The sequence below is a fragment of the Pholis gunnellus genome (genome assembly GCF_910591455.1).
Source record: "Pholis gunnellus genome assembly, chromosome: 2".
NCBI classification, from domain to species: Eukaryota; Metazoa; Chordata; class Actinopteri; order Perciformes; family Pholidae; genus Pholis; species Pholis gunnellus.
Window position 1 is genome coordinate 21,450,798 of NC_136536.1, and position 20,717 is coordinate 21,471,514.

At 43.0% G+C, this 20,717-nt stretch overlaps 1 protein-coding gene across 1 annotated transcript; it reads right to left on the reverse strand.

The window, feature by feature from the left end:
• Positions 1–240: 240 nt before the first annotated feature.
• Positions 241–20,155, reverse strand: LOC306701857 (vitamin D3 receptor A; the record flags this gene model as incomplete). The annotated part of the gene is made up of 8 exons (XM_079167282.1): positions 20,008–20,155; positions 19,250–19,380; positions 9,907–10,091; positions 8,239–8,338; positions 6,917–7,094; positions 2,158–2,309; positions 1,398–1,514; positions 241–494 (listed from the first exon to the last, which is right to left on the reverse strand). The coding sequence occupies exons 1-8, from the start codon at positions 20,151–20,153 to the stop codon at positions 241–243; spliced, it is 1,263 nt and encodes a 420-aa protein (XP_079023408.1). The 5' UTR covers positions 20,154–20,155.
• Between the last annotated feature and the right edge of the window lie 562 nt (positions 20,156–20,717).

Genomic DNA, 20,717 nt, shown 5'->3' on the forward strand with positions numbered 1-20,717 from the left:
AGGAGGAGGAGGAGGAGGAGGAGGAGGAGGAGGAGGAGGAGGAGGAGGAGGATAGGGAGGTGATGATGAAGAGGTGAAGGTAACCGTCTATCTATCCGATCATCCATCTTTCTCCCTCACGCCCAGGTGTATCAGGGCTTAGGGTTTCTCTCGGGGGGGAAAGGGGCGGTGAGGGTTGCTTATCAGTGTGTGTGTGTGTGTGTGTGCATGCGAGCGAGCGCGCCGCCGCCTCCTCCTCCGCTATGACACCTCGCTGCCGAACACTTCCAGCACCAGCGGGGTGAGCTGCATGCTGTGCTCGGGCTGGAAGGAGAGCGAGCGGTACTGCTTGGAGTGCTCCTCGTTCAGGCTGCGCAGGTCGGCCAGCTTCTGGATCATCTTGGCGTAGAGGAGGCGCCCACCGGGGTGGTTCACCTGGATGTAGGCCTGCAGCGTCTCTGACAGGTGGTCCTGGAGCTGCTCGATGCGGCCGTGGTCTTGGACGCCGGGGCGGTCTGACATGGGGGGGGGGGCGCACAGGGAGAAAAGGAAAGCAGGGTAAGGTTCAGGTGGATCAGTCAGGACGGTTTGTTGTAGTGGACTGTCATCTGGGTCTATAGACATGCTTATTGTTACACTTATTACAAAATGTATGTCATTTTGAATTTGGCTTATTTAATGGGCAGTTGAGAGTGGCATTGTTCGAGAGCCTCTTGCATCCCCATTTTTTTTTAAATTTGATTTGAGCTTTGGAATTCAAAAATCACATTTCCCGTCCTCAAGCAGCTACAAGGGGAATCAGGCCCGGACATAATTCAGCGTTTTTCAGCTTTTCAACAGAAATAATGACGGCTTTTGTTGTACGATAAATCAAAAGGAAGGCCTCTCCCTCCCATTAGCGCTAGCTTCACAGCGGAGCGTTCAAGCCCAGGTGAAACAATACTGTCCACTACAGAACTACATAAGACACACTAACCACGTTACTGTGTTAATGTGTATATATCTGACTGGTTGCGTAGCTTTGCAATTCATCGTATATATATATTTATTATATAGAGTGCATTATAATGTGAGTTTTAAAGTGAAAGAGCAGCCTTTTCTCTTTGGAGATGAATACATTTTCAGATTTCTGTGCTTGAATTGGTTCACATCTTGAAAGAAGGCTTTGAACAGAAACATTTATCAAAGCTCTTTGGCATTTAATAGTGGAACCAGACAGCCTTTCACATGTTCTAGATGGGGAATGACTCATCGCCTATTCTTGAAGTGGGACTTGCTGCTTGACCTCTTTCAGTGATTTCGTTCACTAACAAACATCCTTCACCACATGTGTGAATTCTTGGCTGTTCAGCAAGCGGCACAGCCCCCCTTGCTCCACTGTTTGGCAAAAAAAAAAAAGCACACAACACTAGCAGTACCTGGGGAGAGCAGGCAGATGGCCATGAGCAGCACGTGTTCCTCCTCGTGCAGGTTGAGTTTCTTCAGGCCGACCTGGAACTTCACCAGCGGCTCCAACAGATCCAGAGTGTGACCCGCTACGGTGGGGGGGGGGGCGACACAGAAACATACCGTTAGTGCTGCACAGTCGGTTGCATCTTCTGCCACTAAGAGAGGCTTTTTTATTGATTCATAAATGAAAAACACACTTTATACAGCAGTGGGCTTCAAGGATGAATCATTACTCCCTTTGTATTTTCATACAGAGAGCATTGCTTCCTGCCCTGCATGTGTGAGTGAATAAAAGCGGAGTGCGTGTGTTGGCGGCTGCTTTATTGCTTCCATGAAAATACCTGCAGTACAAATGTCACAGTAATAATGCAAGTGTGCATAGAAAACGCAGTGTGTGTGTGTGTGCGTGTGTGTGTGTGTGTGTGTGATCATGTAAGGTTACTTTATATAAGGTGGGAGAAAAATAAATGCTTGATGCTGTAGCCTTCGTGGGAAACTTCCGGAGCCAGGGAAGAAAAGATGTGTGTGCATGTACGTGTGTGTGAGTGGGTGTACTGAGAGGATGTGTCATCAATAAGCAAGGCCTGTGTCTTTAAAGTCTGCTAAAGTACATAAAGTCTTTGTCTTTATGTACTGATTCCGCAGGTAAAAGGCAAAAAAACAAGGTCCACTCTTGCCATGCTTCTTTTTTTTTTTGTGTTTGGGGATCAACAGTGAGATGTGACCGACCCTTTGTGACGTCGTTGACGCAGTATTTGAAGTCCGGCCCCCCGCAGCTCCAGGACATGTCCTCCAGACTGAAGGACTGGTTCGAACGCAGCATGATGATCTCAATGGCACTCGACTTCAACAGAGCGATCTGGTCTTCTGCGGTCAGCTCTCTGGAACACACACATTCACAGATATGGTATGTTACTGGATCAATGTTCACAGGCACTGATAGCTTTGAGCATTCACACTTCTGACAAGAGTGGGGGGTCTTTGGTGGAGTCTTTACTTCAGCTTCAGCTTTATTTGACTTTTCTTTATTTTGCTTTTTAACTTCAGGGCTTTGTATGGTATGAACTCCTCAAAAAACATGTATATTTAGTTTTGCTTTAGTTGTATAGGAAGAGTTTCTGATGAACATACAATTTATTTAAAGAAAAGTTACAAAAATGTTTGTGTATGCTGTCAATTACAGTTCTTAGAAAAAAAGAAAATCATCAGGTCCGACTAAAAATAAAAATAAAAATATGAATCAACCCAAAAGTATGACTAAAAGTATGACTAAGAGTTCGGCATCAAATCAGACAGTGGACAGAGACAACTGTCTACTGTCTGAGCTATCGTAGGCATGGGGTTGGTGTGTGCTATTCGAGCCCAAAGCAAGAGCACCGGGCGGGGAAGCAAATTTGACATAGTTTCCAAATGGTAATTACAACTTCTGTGTCGGAGTTACTTTCCTAGGCCGAGAACGAGGCTGGACCGAGGGCTGGGAGGCGGGGTTAAAGGAAACCCATGGATGCTTCAGATTGGCAGAAGATCCGGGTCATTCCATCTGATTGTTACAATCCCAAATCGAAAATGTTTGGCTTCATGCGCCACTTTCATAGGAATGAGCGGGGCGCGCCTCCAACACTGTATCCAGTTCTCTTTCTACATCCACGGTGAGCAATGTGTGGCAAACAACACTGAGTGCAAAACTTCACAAAGAACGAATCGCGGCAGCTGACAGCACCGTGATTGTGCATCATTTGCAAACTCCATCTGCCCGATCACAAAAGATACTGAGTGCAATTTGCCGTTTTCTTTTGCATCTGATTGCAATTATCCACGTGGCAAAATAACACTCAAACTGTCAGAAGGTTCTACTTAACCACCTACACGTAAATGTTTGTTCATGTCTGAGAGTGTGTGTGTGTGTGTGTGTGTGTGTGGTGGTGACTTAGAAGCACAACAAGCACAATGAATGTATTAATGTATTATATGGTTACTGTAGCAACAGTTTCCAACCCCAGGCTGACCATAAAAGCGCCCACACACACACACACAGTGCACATGCAGAGCCCCCTATGTTACATTTAATATTGACTGTATATACAGTACTACAGTATGTGTATCTCCACTCACTGACAGAAGCAGGTGTGACTTGAGGAAAGCCAAAAAGCGTTTTCTGATGCTACGGATTCACTTTGCACTCAATAGAACGTCTTTTTCTTTTCTTGTTGTTGCAGCAGTTATTCCAGGGAAGAACTGAATTGATTGGATCGCTGCAGTGTTACAGTATATGAGGCATAGGTAAAAAAAAAAAAAAAAGTAGTCAAACAGTATTGCCTGTATTTATCAAATGCTGCGGACTAAAGGCCAATTTTACGACAGCTTCAACCCTTCTGAAACAAAAAGGTTCGACAGATAGATTTGTGCAGGCAGAGGAACCAACGACCAGGATCCTATTGACCCAGAGCAACGTCTGTCTGAGGTCAATTGTTGTATAGCCTGAGCTAATGTAATCTATATGATTGAGTTTCCTTTCAGCAAAATATTATGAGTGAATTTGAGTTCCCTCTGGTAAACAGTTACGCAGTGTACTTATGCGTCTTAGTCTTTCATTGTGAAAGGCAAGAACAGATGGAGTGGATCTGCACTGCGCTGCCTTTGTTATGGCTGAATTAGTTAATTAAGTTAATATTCACGTTCTGTGTGAGCGTAGATGACAAAAACAAGGTATTGACGTGGTGTGTAAGAGGCCTCGAGACCTTGAATGAACAGAATTCAACAGTTTTGACATTTTTTTGTCAGTCAGGGACAAAATAGGGTGTGTAGTAACAGTTTGCACATGTGCAGTACCGACTGGATCTGGTAGCGAGTGACACGTTTTGTTACTGTGTAGCATAAATGAGCTGAAAAAACGATACGATAAGGCGATATCAGATTGGTGCATGGACTTGCATAATCGCCGATAACGAACCGAACATTTTAGGCTGTGTGTGAGCCATTTCTCATACTGGTATTGGAACCACCTCAAATGTTGTTGTACGATACAATTGCTTCAAATATATTCACTGAGAAGGTAAACCCTTTCAAGAAGTGCTTCACAAATCAACGCCCAGAGTTGCCCTGAGGTTTAAGGGTGTCACCGGAGTTAATCTAGAGGTCCAGGATGAGAACACATCCGAAAACACCTTTAGTCAATGCTTAGAGCTGCATAGAGCTCCAGGTTATCATATTTTTTGCAGCATCTTCAGGGTAAACAATGTATTCCCAGACACTCTTACTCTATATTCCCATAGGAAATACTACATACAGCTGAGACTCGGGCTCCACAACGAGGTGAGCAGCAGGACTAAATGTAGGTAAATGCAAAGCTAGCGCGTCAACAATTATCGTTCCGTTTCATAACACACAAACACACATGCATCATGCGCACCCATATGGCTCTCCTCTATTCTTTTATTACGTGGGCTGTGTATGTGCATACATTTATGAACTTATCTCTCGGCGCAGCATGCGTTGATAGAGCGACAGCCTGTTCCAGCGTATTCCAGGAAGAGCTTGTTTGTTCGGGAGTGATAATAGAATCTCGCTTTACCCAACAATGTCCCCGCATTAACGGAGCCGGCAAACCCATGTGCTCTGCGTGTGGGCGAGGAGCTCATTCGGGCTGCTAGCCTTTGTGTCCAGAACTCGGTAAAGCAGCAGATAGCTGCAGGGTTAATAGGGATTCAACATGGACAGATTATGATGAATGGATAATAACTGATATTGCATATCTATACGAGAGCCCTTCTGAGCCAATCAAAGGTCAACAGTTCTGATCCGGTTTGCAAATAGAAGCTTCTTCTTCTTTTTTTTATATCAATCAATCTGAGGATTTGAATGTATATTTTAATTAATTGATTCATCTTTTTGTCGATTAAATGTATAAAACATGGTAACACAGTTAGCATTTGTTTCCAGGGCTTTATTGAATAGTTTGCAGCTACAGTTAAAAAGATGACATTCAAATTTGTTCTATTAATTGTGTTTAAAGCAGGTATTTCTGCACAGTATCAGATACAGATCAGGCTACCCTAATATTATTAGATATAGATAGATAAACGTAATCATTTCCAAAATGATCAACCTGCTTTTAGCTCACCAAATATTCTTCAATCCATATTTGGGCCCAATCCCAGCGTCCCCCCTAAAGCCTCAAACCCTGAACCCTCAGGGACTCACTGACGTCACCTGGTGAGTGGGTGAGTGTGAGAGACTGTGAGGGCTTGAAATGGTGGAAATATGAACGGGACAGCACTTTGCTGCGACATATCACGTTACTATGACAACGTCCACAAATATGATGTACAACTGTGTGTATTTATTTTATACTTTGTACTCCCTGATTTGAACGTCTTCCAGGCTCTTTCCTCACAAGATGAGGTAACTTCAGATCATCTATTTACTCGTTTTTTATCAAAACAGCTTCAGTGACAAAATCAAATATTTTATGAATAAATAAATAAATATCTTCTGATTTCATGTTCATATTTTGTTCCATCTTTACTCCTTAATGTTTCTGTGTACATTTAATACTCCAGGCTGAACACACATGAGCCGTCCTCTTTGTTTACGTCTCCATGATTCCTCTGGTTTCCCCGTGTGTAACGTCACATTGCAATGATTTGTGGGTAATTCCCTTTGGCAAAGTCTGCATCTAATGCTGATTTACAGAAAGGGTTCATAAAGGGCTCAAAATGTCTTCCAGAGAGCCCTCAAACACTCGATGCTTTGACAGTGGGACAGAAATAAACCCTCACAGACTTTGCGGGAGCGCGTCTCAAAGTCCATGAGTCGGTACGGGTGGAGACTGGGATTGGGCCTTGTTGTTGTTTAGCCTTCCAAAAACATCATTTACACTGCGGTAAAAGCACTGTTTGCTCTACCGCTTGCTGCACATAGAGGGAGGCCTACACTGACAAGTTATATTCATTAAAGACAGTTGAGTTCATAAGTAAAACATAAAAATCAAATTGATCACTTTATTCAAATTGAGGACTTCTGGAGCGACGTCTCCGTGAAATATGAGGACAGGCATTCGACAGGCTTTGCGTGTGGAAAGGTGTCGCTCTCAGAGTTCTGAAGAATAGGATTTGTTTTTATGAATGACCAAGGACAGTTATAAGGAGCCTATTTTACTGTTACCGTGGGAACAAGCTGGTGACGGAGCTTGAAATGTACACCACGGACGGATTACCCTGCCATGAGTTTGCGTGTATAAAACATGGTAACACAGTTTGCATTTGTTAGTACTGCTTCATGTTTTGTATGGGGCTTAAAGCGGCCAGTCTAGTGGTCGGTTGTTCGCAATGATGCAGACCCGACATTGCTTCAGAGCCACTGTGCTGCAGCGCTGTATTTTACGGTCAAGTGTTTTTCAGATTTAACTATAGAAAATGTACTACATTACATTTGTGTGGTATCCGGGACAGCCCCCCCCCCCCCCCCGTTCCTGTGTGTCGGTTTGTACCTGAAGCCTGGGATCATCTTGGCGAAGCCTATGACCTTCTGGATGCTGTAGGAGACCAGGTCAGCCAGGTGGGGCAGCATAGAAAGCTTTGTGTCCTCCTCACTGGAGTCTGGACTGCTAGCGCCGTCCTGGTACATCATTAACAGGCTGCTGAAGTTCATCTTGGTGTCCACAGACTCTGTTTGAGGAGGGGATTAGGAGACAAGATGAGCACAGAGGAAAGAAAGCCAGAGTAAGGGAGTGATTCAAAGGAAGCATGTTGAACACGCAGAAAAGGCAAAGAGCCAGCGAGAGGTTCAACGTGGAGCTGAGTTCACAGATTGAAAATCAATAAAATCAACATAGAAATAAAAAGCTGGCAAAATAAGTAGTTTATTTCTTTATTGGCATTCTGCCTTGGGACGACTAACAACTATAATGAAGCTATCATTTTGAAGACAAAATGAGCAAAATAAGAAAAATCTATATTAACACAAAATGTAGATGAGTACAAATATACATAACATTTAAAATATGATTTTGTTTGTATGATTTTAAAGCCTTTGTTTTGGTAATTGCAGACCATTTTAGACTTTTAAAGACCTGTGGATATGCCGTTATATTTACATGAAATAACCCCAAAATAATCACTTCTTTTAAATTGCACTTATCACGTCCCACCCATCAAGGACAACAGGCTACTGTATATAGGTAAATATACAACAGCCTTCGCAATAAATGTAACATTAAACACATTGAGTTTCATGTCGTGAGTGTAAGAAGTATGCATCAGTGTTTCCCATTAATTACTGAAAATATTTGTACACTTCATCAACGGGTGGTGTGTGCCTAAGGGGAGGGGCGGGGTCCGATTCTCCTCCGAGTGCATCAGGGGTTGTCTAAAAATACGGACCCCTGTCTCATTTACCACGTTTTTGTGCTTCTAGGCTCTTAATTGTACTCTCAAAGTGCACCACATTGATGCATTTAACTTTAAAATGCACTCAATTTTCTTGCCCTCCCTAGAGGGTTTGAAGTCCACCGACCACAGTCTCACAAAATCCTGTGGGAAACACTGATGCATGCATGGCCCATGTGCTTGTTTCTCCAGTGAGAGGCCTTGCTAAGTAAAAGAGTAGCGGTTGTACAACTGTACATAGACTATGAATAGGCTTTCACTGGCACAATAAAACTTAGTAAGAGAGCCGAGGTCAACAGTGGGCAGATGGTTGCTGTTTCAACAGAGTTCTTTACAACTGTGTCCTTGGTGAAGTTAGCCCTGAAGCATGAGAAAGGAACAGGGACGGGAAAAGGAGGAGGAAGAGGAGGAGGATGACGCTCACCAGGTGAGTGGTTGAATGAGTCAGAGGAGGCATCGGACAAAGAGTGAAGGGAGGCGGCTCTGCTGGCACTGCGTGTTACTGGGCCTTCACGCACCGGAGGCTGTGAACACACACAGGGGAACACAAATATTAATACAGCAGCGCCACACGTTCATAACTCAATGCACTGCTGGGGCTCGTCATTGCTTTTATATCAACCGCATAAAAGCAACGACACTGGGTGTTTTCCATGAAAAGTATCAGTTTGTGGCCATCGTCATGTTCTTATTTAGTGTGTCTCAGTTTATTTATTTGAAGGAAACCATTGCTAATCACTTGTGAAGTACACCTCGGTGTTTTTTGGTCTGATCTACTGTGATGGAGGGCTTCATTTTGAAGAGGTTCACACTCAGCCCACAGTGACACCTACAATTTAGTATCCGTCTGCACAGTGTGTGCTAGAATCACACTTGCTGCTTACAGATAACAGACAAAGGGAGAAGTGTTTTGAGACGTTCCATCCAATCTGCATCCTCCATCTGGACGACCGAATTGTTGCGATCCGCGGGGAGAACGTCCTCTGAAAGTATCAAGTTTGTGACGTGGAGAAAGAAAATACGGCGCCTCCGTCGGGCGGTTCAACGCCTTTGGTGTCTGTTGTTACTAATTGAAATCACAAATGTGCGATGGTTGTATACAATGGTTTTGGCCAAAGAAACCGGAATGTCGATGGAATTGCACCCTTAAGTGTGTATTATGTGCTTATTATGATACTTTTACCATAGCCACTCCAAATGTTATCATATGTGTAAGCCCTGTGTACTTTTGTCATGTTTGTCTTGTTGTCTGTGTTGATTGTAATGTGTGTCGAGATGGATGCCTCGCCTTATATTGCAAACCAAGTCTACCTACGGGTACTAATAAAAGTAACCTGAACCTGATATTTCAAATCTTTAACTTACACATAACAAACTTTGATCCCTTTGTTTAAAACTTAAACCACCGTTCCTCAAGGGAGTACCACCGTCTACAAAGGGGTCACATATATGCTTGGTTTGGACGTCAGGATTCAAGCAAACTCCAAACACACACACATAGTGCGAGCTCAGAGACGTTTAGCTAAGCCTCACTGGTGCTGTCCTTGCCTCCAGTTTACAGCCATAGGTTGAACTGTCCAGTCACTAGGAGTTGATCAAGTCAAACAAAGTAAAGTATTCTCAGTGGCCATGGTATAAATGAAGTATCGACAGATACATACTTTACACTACTGCCACTTATAGTAATGGACACAAACTAAAAGAGAGAATGCCTAGGTCTGTTATGATGTGGTAAACCACAGCAGATGGTAGCCATATCCTATTATTACTTTCTTGTTGTTTGCTCAGTTCTTCTCAGGAATTTAGTTTCTATGGTGACAGGCTGATACCTTGAAATTACACATCAAGCACACTGTGCTGTACGGAACTTGTGTCGAAAGAAAAGTTGCTTCTGTATCAATTAGCTTTTTACTGGGAAACGTAGCATTATGGTCTGATGCCGTGCTTCAGGGAACCCTCCCTTCCGTTGCATGACATCATGACCTGCTGCACCCATATTTATGGTGGACAACAAAGTGATTTTGGCTGCACAGATGATAAATGAAAACTGAGTGTGGTTGCGGTAGAGGAGGAAACTTTGTGCCGGACTAACCCTGAAGCGGGAGAAGTCAGAATAGGAGGCATCGTAGGTCTTGTGGTGAGCCTCCACCAGACTGGAGATGATCCGGGACTGCTCCTCGTTCAGACGTGGCCTCATCGCCTCCCGGGCTGCCTCCTCCTCTTTCCTCTTCATTATCATGTCCTTCTTCCTCTGAACCTCCTCGTCTGTCAGGATGACTGTGAAAGAGGATGGAACGGAAGATAAATAAAAAAATCTTACATGGAGCAGACGTAAAAACTCCCCAGCACACGCACAAATCAGTATTCACAAATACTGATGTCAAAGTCCCCAAAGAAACAATGAAAAAAAGGCAAATTAGTCAGAATTATCATTAAACATACATTGCCACAATGTGCTTTAAACCCTCCTTACAGCATAGACTAAATTCCTTTAGGTACTGAATTGTATTCATGCTCAAACATTGAAAATCTGATGATGAAATCCATCCAAAAAAAAGAACCAAAAGAGAGAAAGCTGGGACAAGTCTTGGATTTAATCTAAAGGGAGCTCCATTAACACCGAAAGTATCACACGGTGTAATTGATCTGGACTCCTCTCATTGTGTATCTAGTGAAAGTAAACACATGCACAGGTCCAGATAAGTGGTTTCACAGTGCGTGTTTTGAAACCTGTAGCCGGCGCAATCTTGTGTTACGATTAACTTTCATGAACTGAAAACACACAGTGAAAGAGTTAAAAGTTGTGACACGAAAAACAGAGACAACTCCCAGACCGGACAACAAAGTGTTAGCGACCTGTCAATCGGAAGTTAGCCCCGCCCTAAAGCATACTCTGCTTTATGGTCTGTTTGACTCTAAATGGACCATCATTTACTAAATGAACATCATGCTGTATTGAAGAAGACTTGAAACTAGAGATTGAGACCATAAACTCATGTTTACAATGTTTACTGAGGTAATAAATCAAGAGAGGAGTAGAGTCATTTTCTCATAGACTTCTATATAATCAGACTTCTTTTAGCAACCAGAGGAGTCGCCCCCTGCTGGTCAGTAGAGAGAATGCACGTTTAAGGGACTTCCACATTGGCTTCACTTTTCAGACCCAGAGGTTGCCGTCGGTTTGGGCCGCAATTAATCTATTAAGATGAGGTTTTTATGTTTAAGAAAATATCAATACTGCCAAAAGTTTAAAATCAAAACAGCAATTTTGCATGAGTTCATTTGTGATAGAATATCTCAGAATGATAGCATGCTACAATTCAGTTTCTGCTTGTTTACCTCTCTTCAAGGTATATAAATAGTTTCACTTCAACTACATTATGATTTTAAAGAACGTTATTTTCAAATTGTAGGCGTAGTGATTTTGGTAGTTATTTTAATCAATCCAGGTACTTGAACATCTTGTTTATTCGATGGTTGGGGTTTTATGGGGTTGTTCTATTCCCCTTATTATGAGTTTCAAGAAAAGCTCTGATGTTGTACCTTAACAACACTTTGGAGGAGTCAAGACATTTTCAAACGCATTATTGTTAGTGTCCAGTCATTCTGAGCATGTTAGGAGGGATGTTCATATCCCAAAATATTGCCTGAACTGGCTGCGATAGCAGGAACAAAGAGTTCCGTTCTAAGGTGGATTGGGGCTTTAAGAAATAAAGTGCTACTTGTCCTCAGTTAAACAAAGTTAGCTTTCAAAACTAGGTGAGGGGGCTGTAATGTAAGCTCCAAATATTTCCATCTCAGGTTACATGAACCATACATCTCCTGAGCTCGGCACGCAGGAAAGGCCCGTCATGTCTGCTGCCTTTTTGTGCGGCCGATGCTGGATGTTTAAGTGCCTTTTGCCTTATTCATGCTGCAGGAGTAGAGACGGCGGGCGGAGTGGGACGGTGGTGCAGAATGGATTAGACATACTGTTTGGAGTGACTCTCTTAGGTTTTGACTAGATGAGAGGATCTTTTGGGAATTCCTGGGTTTGCGTGCCACTTCCACATCTTCCACATAACTTCTTAGAGCATTACATTACTTTGTAATGTTATATTCACAACACTCATTATTTATTATAGTTCGCAACAGATTTACTTCAGTCTCTATTGGCTTTAAAGCCCAATGCACTCCGATACATAAAGAATTAATATTGTTTTGTATGCTTTTCAATACCTTGAAAAAAAATTAATCAAAGACAAACTACTGCGTTCTGAAATATCAGCTGTGGTCGGCCATGAGTGGATGAACATAGCGGGAAGGCTGAGTTGGTCACACTATAGCAACAGCATCTCGGTCTATCGGCTTTCTAAAATGTCAAAGTGCAGAGTCTCTAGATGTCTCTCTATGACTGGTATCCGTGCAGCTGCTGTTAGTCTGGTTGCTCCAGTAAAAAAACTGTTGTTGTGGAAAGGCCATTTCAACACTCTAACCCCAACCCCAACAATTCCTGCTGTACAATACTTTTCCTTTCAAAAGGCGCCTCTCAGCAACATACTGACTGACCCAACATCTGGATGTGTGTTGCGGAGCGGCCACTCGTGGTGTGAAACAGGAAACCCCGGGAATACAAGCTGTGCCTGAAGAGATTTTATAAAGATGAAAAACAGGCGGCTCAAATGTTCCGTTTGCGGATGCGACATCTGTAATGAGGTGGCCTGAAAGAAATCCTTCTGTGTTACATTTCTTGTTGGTTTATTCCTTAAATTGAAACACATTTTGACACTATATCACAGTCATTGCTATAATTGAGTTATAAGATTAAAGACGTCATAAAATAGAAACCGTGCAAAATACGTGCCTGTATATGCTCATTATAGAGGAACAAGCTGAGGGAACACACCCACACACACACACACACACACACACACTGAACATACGCACAACTACTAACTACTAATCATGACAACGTGCTAAATTCTAAATTTATTAAACAACTATTTACTATGTAAGGATATACTGCAGTAATGTCTACCACATTGGTGCCGTACATACACACTGTTGCAATGTTAGCACAATTAGCAACTAGCCGCCGCCGGGCTGTGTGTGTGTGTGTGTGTGTGTGTGTGTGTGCATCCTCTAAATCATAGAAATTCTCAGAATTTTGAATTTAGAAACTGTTAACTTTAACACGCTCCGTTCGGGTATGTGTTTGTCTACTGTTTGTTTCAGAACACAATGTCTCCGTCGAGTTCAGAGAAAAGAAGCAAAAAGAGTGTTATCAGTGTTTGATGTTGCCGATGGCAATAAGAAGATAGGGTGGGGACTATACATTTATGTATTCAGAGCAAAAAAAAGGATGCGTATTATTGAGCAAGTTAATTACACACAGCTTTGCTTCTTCAGCATCATGTGGCACCCTAAATATAGCACACAGGGAACAAAGAAACAGGGCAGACTATAGAAATATATATTACTATAGTCTGCCCTGTTTCTTTGTATATAGATCTATATATATATACGTATATATATATATCTATATATATATATAGATATATATAATACTGCTCAATAACATAACAGTAAACATACTACTTCCATGGTATTTTATAGTTAAAGTTAGTGTTCACGTCATCCAGTGTTGAAGGCCTGACACTGCAGTCACTGACGGAGTAACGCACTGACCCCTGAATGCCTCGGCCCATATAATCCTTTTGACTCTCTGCCACGGTGACTGATCGCTCGGCTGTGCAGACAGACAGACATCACGACTGCCAAAGAGAGACAGGCCCAGAGCCATGAGGTCATAACACGCGCACATATGCCCCGACAGTCTGGCAGCAACAGAGACACGATTCGTACCAACCTGACATTTCATTTAGCTCCATCAAATGATGCAATTTTTTTTTAAAGGTTTACAGGCACGGCGTGTACCGTTTTGAAGAGATAGAGACCTTGTTTGGTTTGTCCTCTAAATTTACTTTTATGTGGTCAAACTGTTTTACCGTCTTCCTCTGTTAATACAGAAATGTCTAACTGGTTTGTCTGTTACCTATTCCTAAAGCGTCAATTAAATATGTTGCTGCAGCTTTTGGCCTGGGCAATGGTAAGTACAAATTCGGATCAAAGGAATAAATAAACCAAATAAATGCATACTTTAGAGCAGGGGTCTCAAACTCATCTTCACTCTGGGCCACATCAGCATCACGGTCGGTAAACTATTGGACATGCAGTTATATAAATGTAAAAATATATTTAAGCACATTTCTGTTATTATAACTTAAACCCTTTTAATTTAGGGTTTGAGTTTGAGACCCCTGCTTTAGAGTAACTGCTAATTTAAGAGACCAATGGGATGGCACGGACGTGTTGAGATCGTGCACCTCATACTGAATACTGGTTGTTTTCCTGGAAGCTGTAAACAACTATATTTGAAGTGGATTTTCAGTGATTGCACCCTGAATGGCAACCACAGGAGCGCCGTTACATAAGCGCATAATGTGGCGATGCAGACAACAACAACAACAACAACAACAACAGCATTTTGGCTACACACTCTTAAAAAGGCGACTGAATGACTCTTACTGCTTAGCTAGCCAAAGGATTTACTTGGCTTTCATCTCTTTGAACCGACCGTCATTAATTAGGCTTGGGCTACGCTCCAATGTCCACCCGGTCCCACGCCAGGAGCCGACAACAACTCCTCCGCAGTGAGGACGACCGAGTATGTAGCCAGAAGCCCAATCATGAATAGGCACAGTTTGGGCAAAGTTTGGCACAGGCCTGTCAAAGCAGTTACTCTAAAGCCGGGGTCATGACTGGACCGGTCAGTCCCCAGCCAGGACGACATCATTAAGGCAGGGGTCTACCCAAAGAACAACAACAGACCATCAAAGGGCATCTTGACCACCCCCCCACTGCGCACCGCAGTTCACCAAAAGAGAGTTTGCTGTTTGGAAAGGGACTGATTGGATGCGGTGATGTGGTGAGACCAGAGACCAGCAAAGAAAAGATGAGACAGAAAGAAATGCAAACAGAAAAAAAGGGGCGGAGGAGTTTGGTCAACACCAGCAACGCCAGAGGCACTGACAAAGAGGGAAAGGCAGAGTCTCGCTGTAGCCGAGGCCAGAGGTTCACAGCGGGCTTACTCATTAACCAGCCGACCGACCAGTTAAACACAAAGGATGCCGCTCAGATTTGGTGCGATATGCGTCAAGCTGGATTTGGTGTGGGGCCAATCATTTTCTCCACCGCTGGCCTGGGAGTGTGATGTTGCGAGAGGTGAATTCAGGTCAGTCGGGCGTCAGGGCGCCCACGCATGCAGAGAGTCTGGCACAACGGCTTATCAGAAGCTAGTGAAGCAAGATACGGATTTTTCCAGCCAATATCCATGACCGATATATCGACCTGCTTCTCATGGCCCATAGCGATAAGATAACCGACACTTTTTGTGTTTTAAAAATAAGTCCATAACATGAGGTTTAATGAACACCTGAGGGGAAGACTGAGGTGAGTAAAGATGATTAAATATTCCACAGCTCAGCGCTAACTCAGCTAACACTGACATCACTGTTCTGTTCACACCACACAAACAACAGCTCTGACTCGTCAAATCTATTTTTTCTCGTAAAGTGCATACAAAAATTAAAAAATCTGTTCCCGTTCTTGTTCTTCTCTGTGTTTATTGGCAGAACAATAACCGACTTTAAAAAGGTGCATATGTGTAGATGCTGCGCTCATTAAGTCAATGAGATCAATTTGGCTCCGTAATATCAGCACATTTAATTTCGTTACCAGAATAATAAGTAATGATATCATTTTCCTATAACCAGCCAATAATTTATCATGCCCGAAATATACTGTGCATCACTACCAACAGCTCATAATAGAAGTGTGTCTGGTGGCAGTAAGGCGTGTGGTAGGAACAGATTGTGCCTGTCTCAAAACATTATGTCTTTAGTCCAACTCTTATTTACCTCTTTCCTTCATTTGAAATTCCTTTGCTGGTTGACTTACTGCTAAAACAAATACCAGGGATGCAATGAGTAGAAAATGCAGAGAGCTTATTTTCAACACAGGAACTTTCTGCTTTCTGATTCTCAACCATCTTTGGACAGCACAGCACACGCAACTCTTCATGGATGGCTTTGAAAAGGTAAACAGTCTGGGAGACCAAGCCTGTGTTCTTTTTTATTTTTGTGGTGCATATACGCGTCCATTTGACAAGTCTATCCAACAATAAATTAAGCATCTGGCACTTATGGTAATGCCGGTGTAAGGGTTGTCAAAGAGACGGAATACAAAGGAGTCGGAGAGAGGACGAAGAATACAAATTAGGGAGACAAATGGAGGGCAGAGCTGCAGTACAAGCTGCTGCTACTGAAAGACACCGAGGACGGGAATTCAATCATCTAAAAAGGCTGAAACATTTCAAAAACTCTCCTGTGATTGGAATCCTGTTAGGAATACACACACACACACACCAACCAAAAGCAGGCAAACACGGCAAGCATACAAATACATACGCTCTCACACACACACACACACACACACACACACACACACACACACACACACACACAAGCAGAGGAGTCTTTTCAGATGGTAACTGAATTGTAATTCGTCCTTGTGAACGTAATATACCATCTTTCATCCAAAAAGAAGAGACATGTACTGTATTATCAGTGCATAAATACATTTGTTATTCAGTCTTGTCAATTTTAAATAAAGAAATCAAATGTCTTTCAAGAAGCCACAAAAATGTTATTTGAAAAAGTTATCCTAAGAAAGACTGTACATTTACTGAAAATAAATAAATAAATATGTATTTTTAGGATAGATGAGAAAGTCGTCAGTGCTGTCACAACACCGAACATGTAGAGATACACACAACACCGAACATGTAGAGATACACACAACACCGAACATGTAGAGATACACACAAAACATCCTCACAGGACGCCGACGGGGGGAAATAGATGCATTTTACATCAGGGCCAAGTACGATTCAAGAATCAAGAAATGACTGTGCCAACTTCACCACAGCCATGCCAGCACATTTCTGCAATACACTGAGTCATGCTCTTTTGAATTAAAATTTCTACTGAATTTCACTGCATGAAGGAGTGCAACAACAGGATATAAATGATGAGTCACATGTGCACAGGAGTGCAGAAGCAGGTGTGGATGTTTGTTTTTTTAAAGCTTCCTGGTGCTTGTGGCACAACATTGGCTCAATGTAACCTGTGGGATTTGTAATGTGTGATAACATTTTCTCCAACTCATGTCCCAGACCGCAGCCTTCAGACGACTGTGGTGGGAATTACCCCAGAGTTAATAATTTGAATAAGCGTAATTGTCAAACGCTAATTGCCGTGCCTCCCCGGAGCGATTCTAACATTCCTGAAACTGGCTTATTACTGCAGAAGGTGGGAGTTTTGCACAGGCCGTACAGTGCGGTCCACAGACACCGTGGGGACAAGCAGGGCAGCTGTAACACTCGGTGAATACAGTGGACTTCCTTCAGCCCGCCAAACCTGAATGCTGACTGTGAGAGACAAAGAGAGCGCTTCATACTGATAAGTCTCGCTCCTCCCGCGCACTCTTCTTTCTCTCTCTCAATACAGACGCTCCAATGTCATGTGGCTATTTGTGATCAGCAGAGGGGTTATCGGCAGTCTGAACCGTGCCCTGCATCATCCCTGCTACACACACACACACACACACACACACACACACACACACACACACACACACACACACACACACACACACACACACACACACACACACTGTGTTTGTAAAACGACGAAATGTGGGCCAGACCATTGTGTGTCTCTTTAAAGAAAGAGAGTCATTGTTGGGCAGCACTTTCACCCCCCCCCCCCGGCTTAATTCCTTCCTTCCTTACTTCCTTACTTCCTTCCTTCTCTCTCTCTCTCTCTCTCTCTCTCTCTCTGTCATTCTCCCCTTGTCGTCTACGACTTGTCACGGTTATGCTGACGCGCTGCTGTTGGTGCTAGTTCTCATTGCTTTGCTGAAATTCGAGCGCATGCCGTCTTGCAACCCTGTTATAAAGAAAAAGCTATGAATCAGTTGTGACAAAGTGTCATTTTGTGTTAACGCGAGGTGAGCGGACGTCTCAGTCTCCCCTCACAACGGCTACTACTTGTATTACACCCTGGTACCGCATGCATAACCAACGTGGTTAGGAGCGGAACTGTGTCAAACGTAACACAAATGCAATTGCCGTCCAGTTAGGATAAATGACTTTGACACTTTGATGAATACCATGCACACAGCACTGGTGATGGAGACCCCATCTGCTGCCATTAAAAGCAGGATTAAACACAACAATTATTATCTTGCAGCTTGTATTTGACCCGAAGCCCGAGTTTGCCATATGGTACATACAGCCTGCCTAATGTATAACCACTATTGACCGTCTCCTTGTCTCACATCAGATCAATTTACACCCTGCCATCGATTCTATTGGCCGCTGGTCTTCCTGAATGTCTTTAAATATCACTTTAAATGTTATGCGAGCAGGAAACCTGTTTACCGCTTGTACAAGCCAACCTGACACTTTATGTCTCCAAGCAGTTGGAACATCAGAAAACACATTTATTGAGCTTTTCTGTACAGAGAAAGCTAATAAAGTAAATATCAATGAATATTAGAACTGTAATAATGATGATGATAGCATAATTAACTGCAACATTAAAACAGCAACAGTGAAAAATGGATTTTTATGGGTTGATTTCTCATAATGCATTGATTTAAATCCTGGATTGGAACAAAATTCAAAGCTATTGTGCGAGCCGGACACGACAACTAAGCAACTGGACAGTAGGTTGGCCTCCTCTAACTGGCGTTATGTGCTGAAATATGGCACAGTAAGTGAAAACCGTGAATACAGAGTTGAATGTATTTCCTGCAGCAACGGCTGCGAGTTTCAAGCTAAGCACTGATCCTGAAGCAGCTTCACACGGCTAAATGAATATCACGCCAAAAGGATGTCCAGAGGCAGAGTGCTTTATTTTGTAAGCATCAAACTTTAAGAAATCGGACCTACTGTATGTGGCAACTGCATGACATTATGCACAGTATGTCTTATTTAGTCCAGCCTTTTAATCTGGTCTGAGTCTTTTAATGTACATTTTCTTTAAGCAATTCCAAATATCTGTCTTTAGGGTGAGATGTGAAATTAACGTGAGCTAAATATCACGAGATATGTCTAAAGTATTACTGCCGTTTGCCCTGAGAAAACTGGGAGAGAGACTGCATTGGAAATAAGTCAGATCATCTCATCATTTTATTACATTATTTAAAAAAATTTAAAAAAGAGTGAAAAACGGTTGAAACTAAAAATGTTTGCAGCTCGTCTTCACACCTCCAGCTCAAGCTATGGCTCTGACATCAGTCATATAAATATATATAAACAGTCTACTCACACTCTTTCATCATGCCGATGTCAATGCAGCGCTTGAGACGACAGGCCTGGCAGTGACGCCGGTTGTCCTTGGTGATGGTGCAGCTCCCGTTGAATGGACAGGTGAAGGCGGCTTTGCGCTTCATACTGCGCCTATAGGAGAGCAAATCCATTACTCCTTTAGCATCCTTCATTCCCTGTGGGGGCTCAAACGTTCCACTGCGCATTGATGATAAGACAACTTTAAGCTAATTATAAATGTTTTTAACCCTTCCAGGTCCAACATATGTATTTTAAAACCCCCAAAAAATAACTGCTAAACTAAACTAAAATAAGCAGACATGTCAACATGAATGCTCCTTAGAAGGAATATTTGAATCCTATTTGGAATCCTTGATTCATGAAAAGGAAGTATGTGCGTGTGTGAGTGAATGTGAGCGAGCGAGCGAGAGAGAGAGAGAAAAACAGAGTGAACCCCACTGAATAATGTATATTGTTTATGCAGCCCGACATAAAATAACACAGTGTACCATAACATCAGACACTGTATAGTGACTTTAGGACCGCCACATGGAAAAGGCAGCGAATACCACCTCACAACAGAGAGGAACACACACACACACACACACACACACACACACACACACACACACACACACACACACACACACACACACACACACACACACACACACACACACTTGCTATAACATCATCAAAACACACTTAAAAACTCACACGACAACATGAACACACGATTCTCAACACGGGGGCACGCACCTGAAGAAACCCTTGCAGCCCTCGCACGTCATGGCATTGAAGTGGAAGCCGGTGGCCTTGTCACCGCACACGCCGCAGATCCGCGGGGCGTTGCGGTCGAACTCATCCGGTCCGACCACCGACGTCGTCACCGTCATGGGCTCCATCACTGCAGAGGACGGAACAACAAACAAAAGAGGGGAAAAAGGGATTAGAGGCCCGCTTGACACCGTTCGCCTTCTTCTTGTACACGAGAGAAACACTTAAAACACAAAAAGATAGACGTATATTAAAACAAAAAAAAGAGGGTGAGGAACGTGTACGCGTGCGTCCGTAAGTTTCACGAACCTCGCCCCAAAAAGCTTCAAAATCAGATTTTTGGTCCTCTGCTCGTGTGTTGTGTGGGAGTGTTTGATGGGGAGGTGTGTGTTTTCCTCTTCTTATACAAACAGGTGTTAGGCTATTAGAATATTCAGCAAACGGCATTGACAGCCGCGCTCGGACTCTCGCAAGCTATTGGCTGAGTGACTCAGCAGACACACACACACACACACACATGCATACACATATACACAAACTATTAACACTCATGATGAAGTCAATGTTAATGGGAAAGAGAATTAATGACAGAAAGAAGGGGCTGTTTGCCGAAGGCTAAGAAATGACTGATACATTCAATACTGCCAAGATGAAAAGTGCTCATTTCACCACACTCGCACCATCTGGCCGTC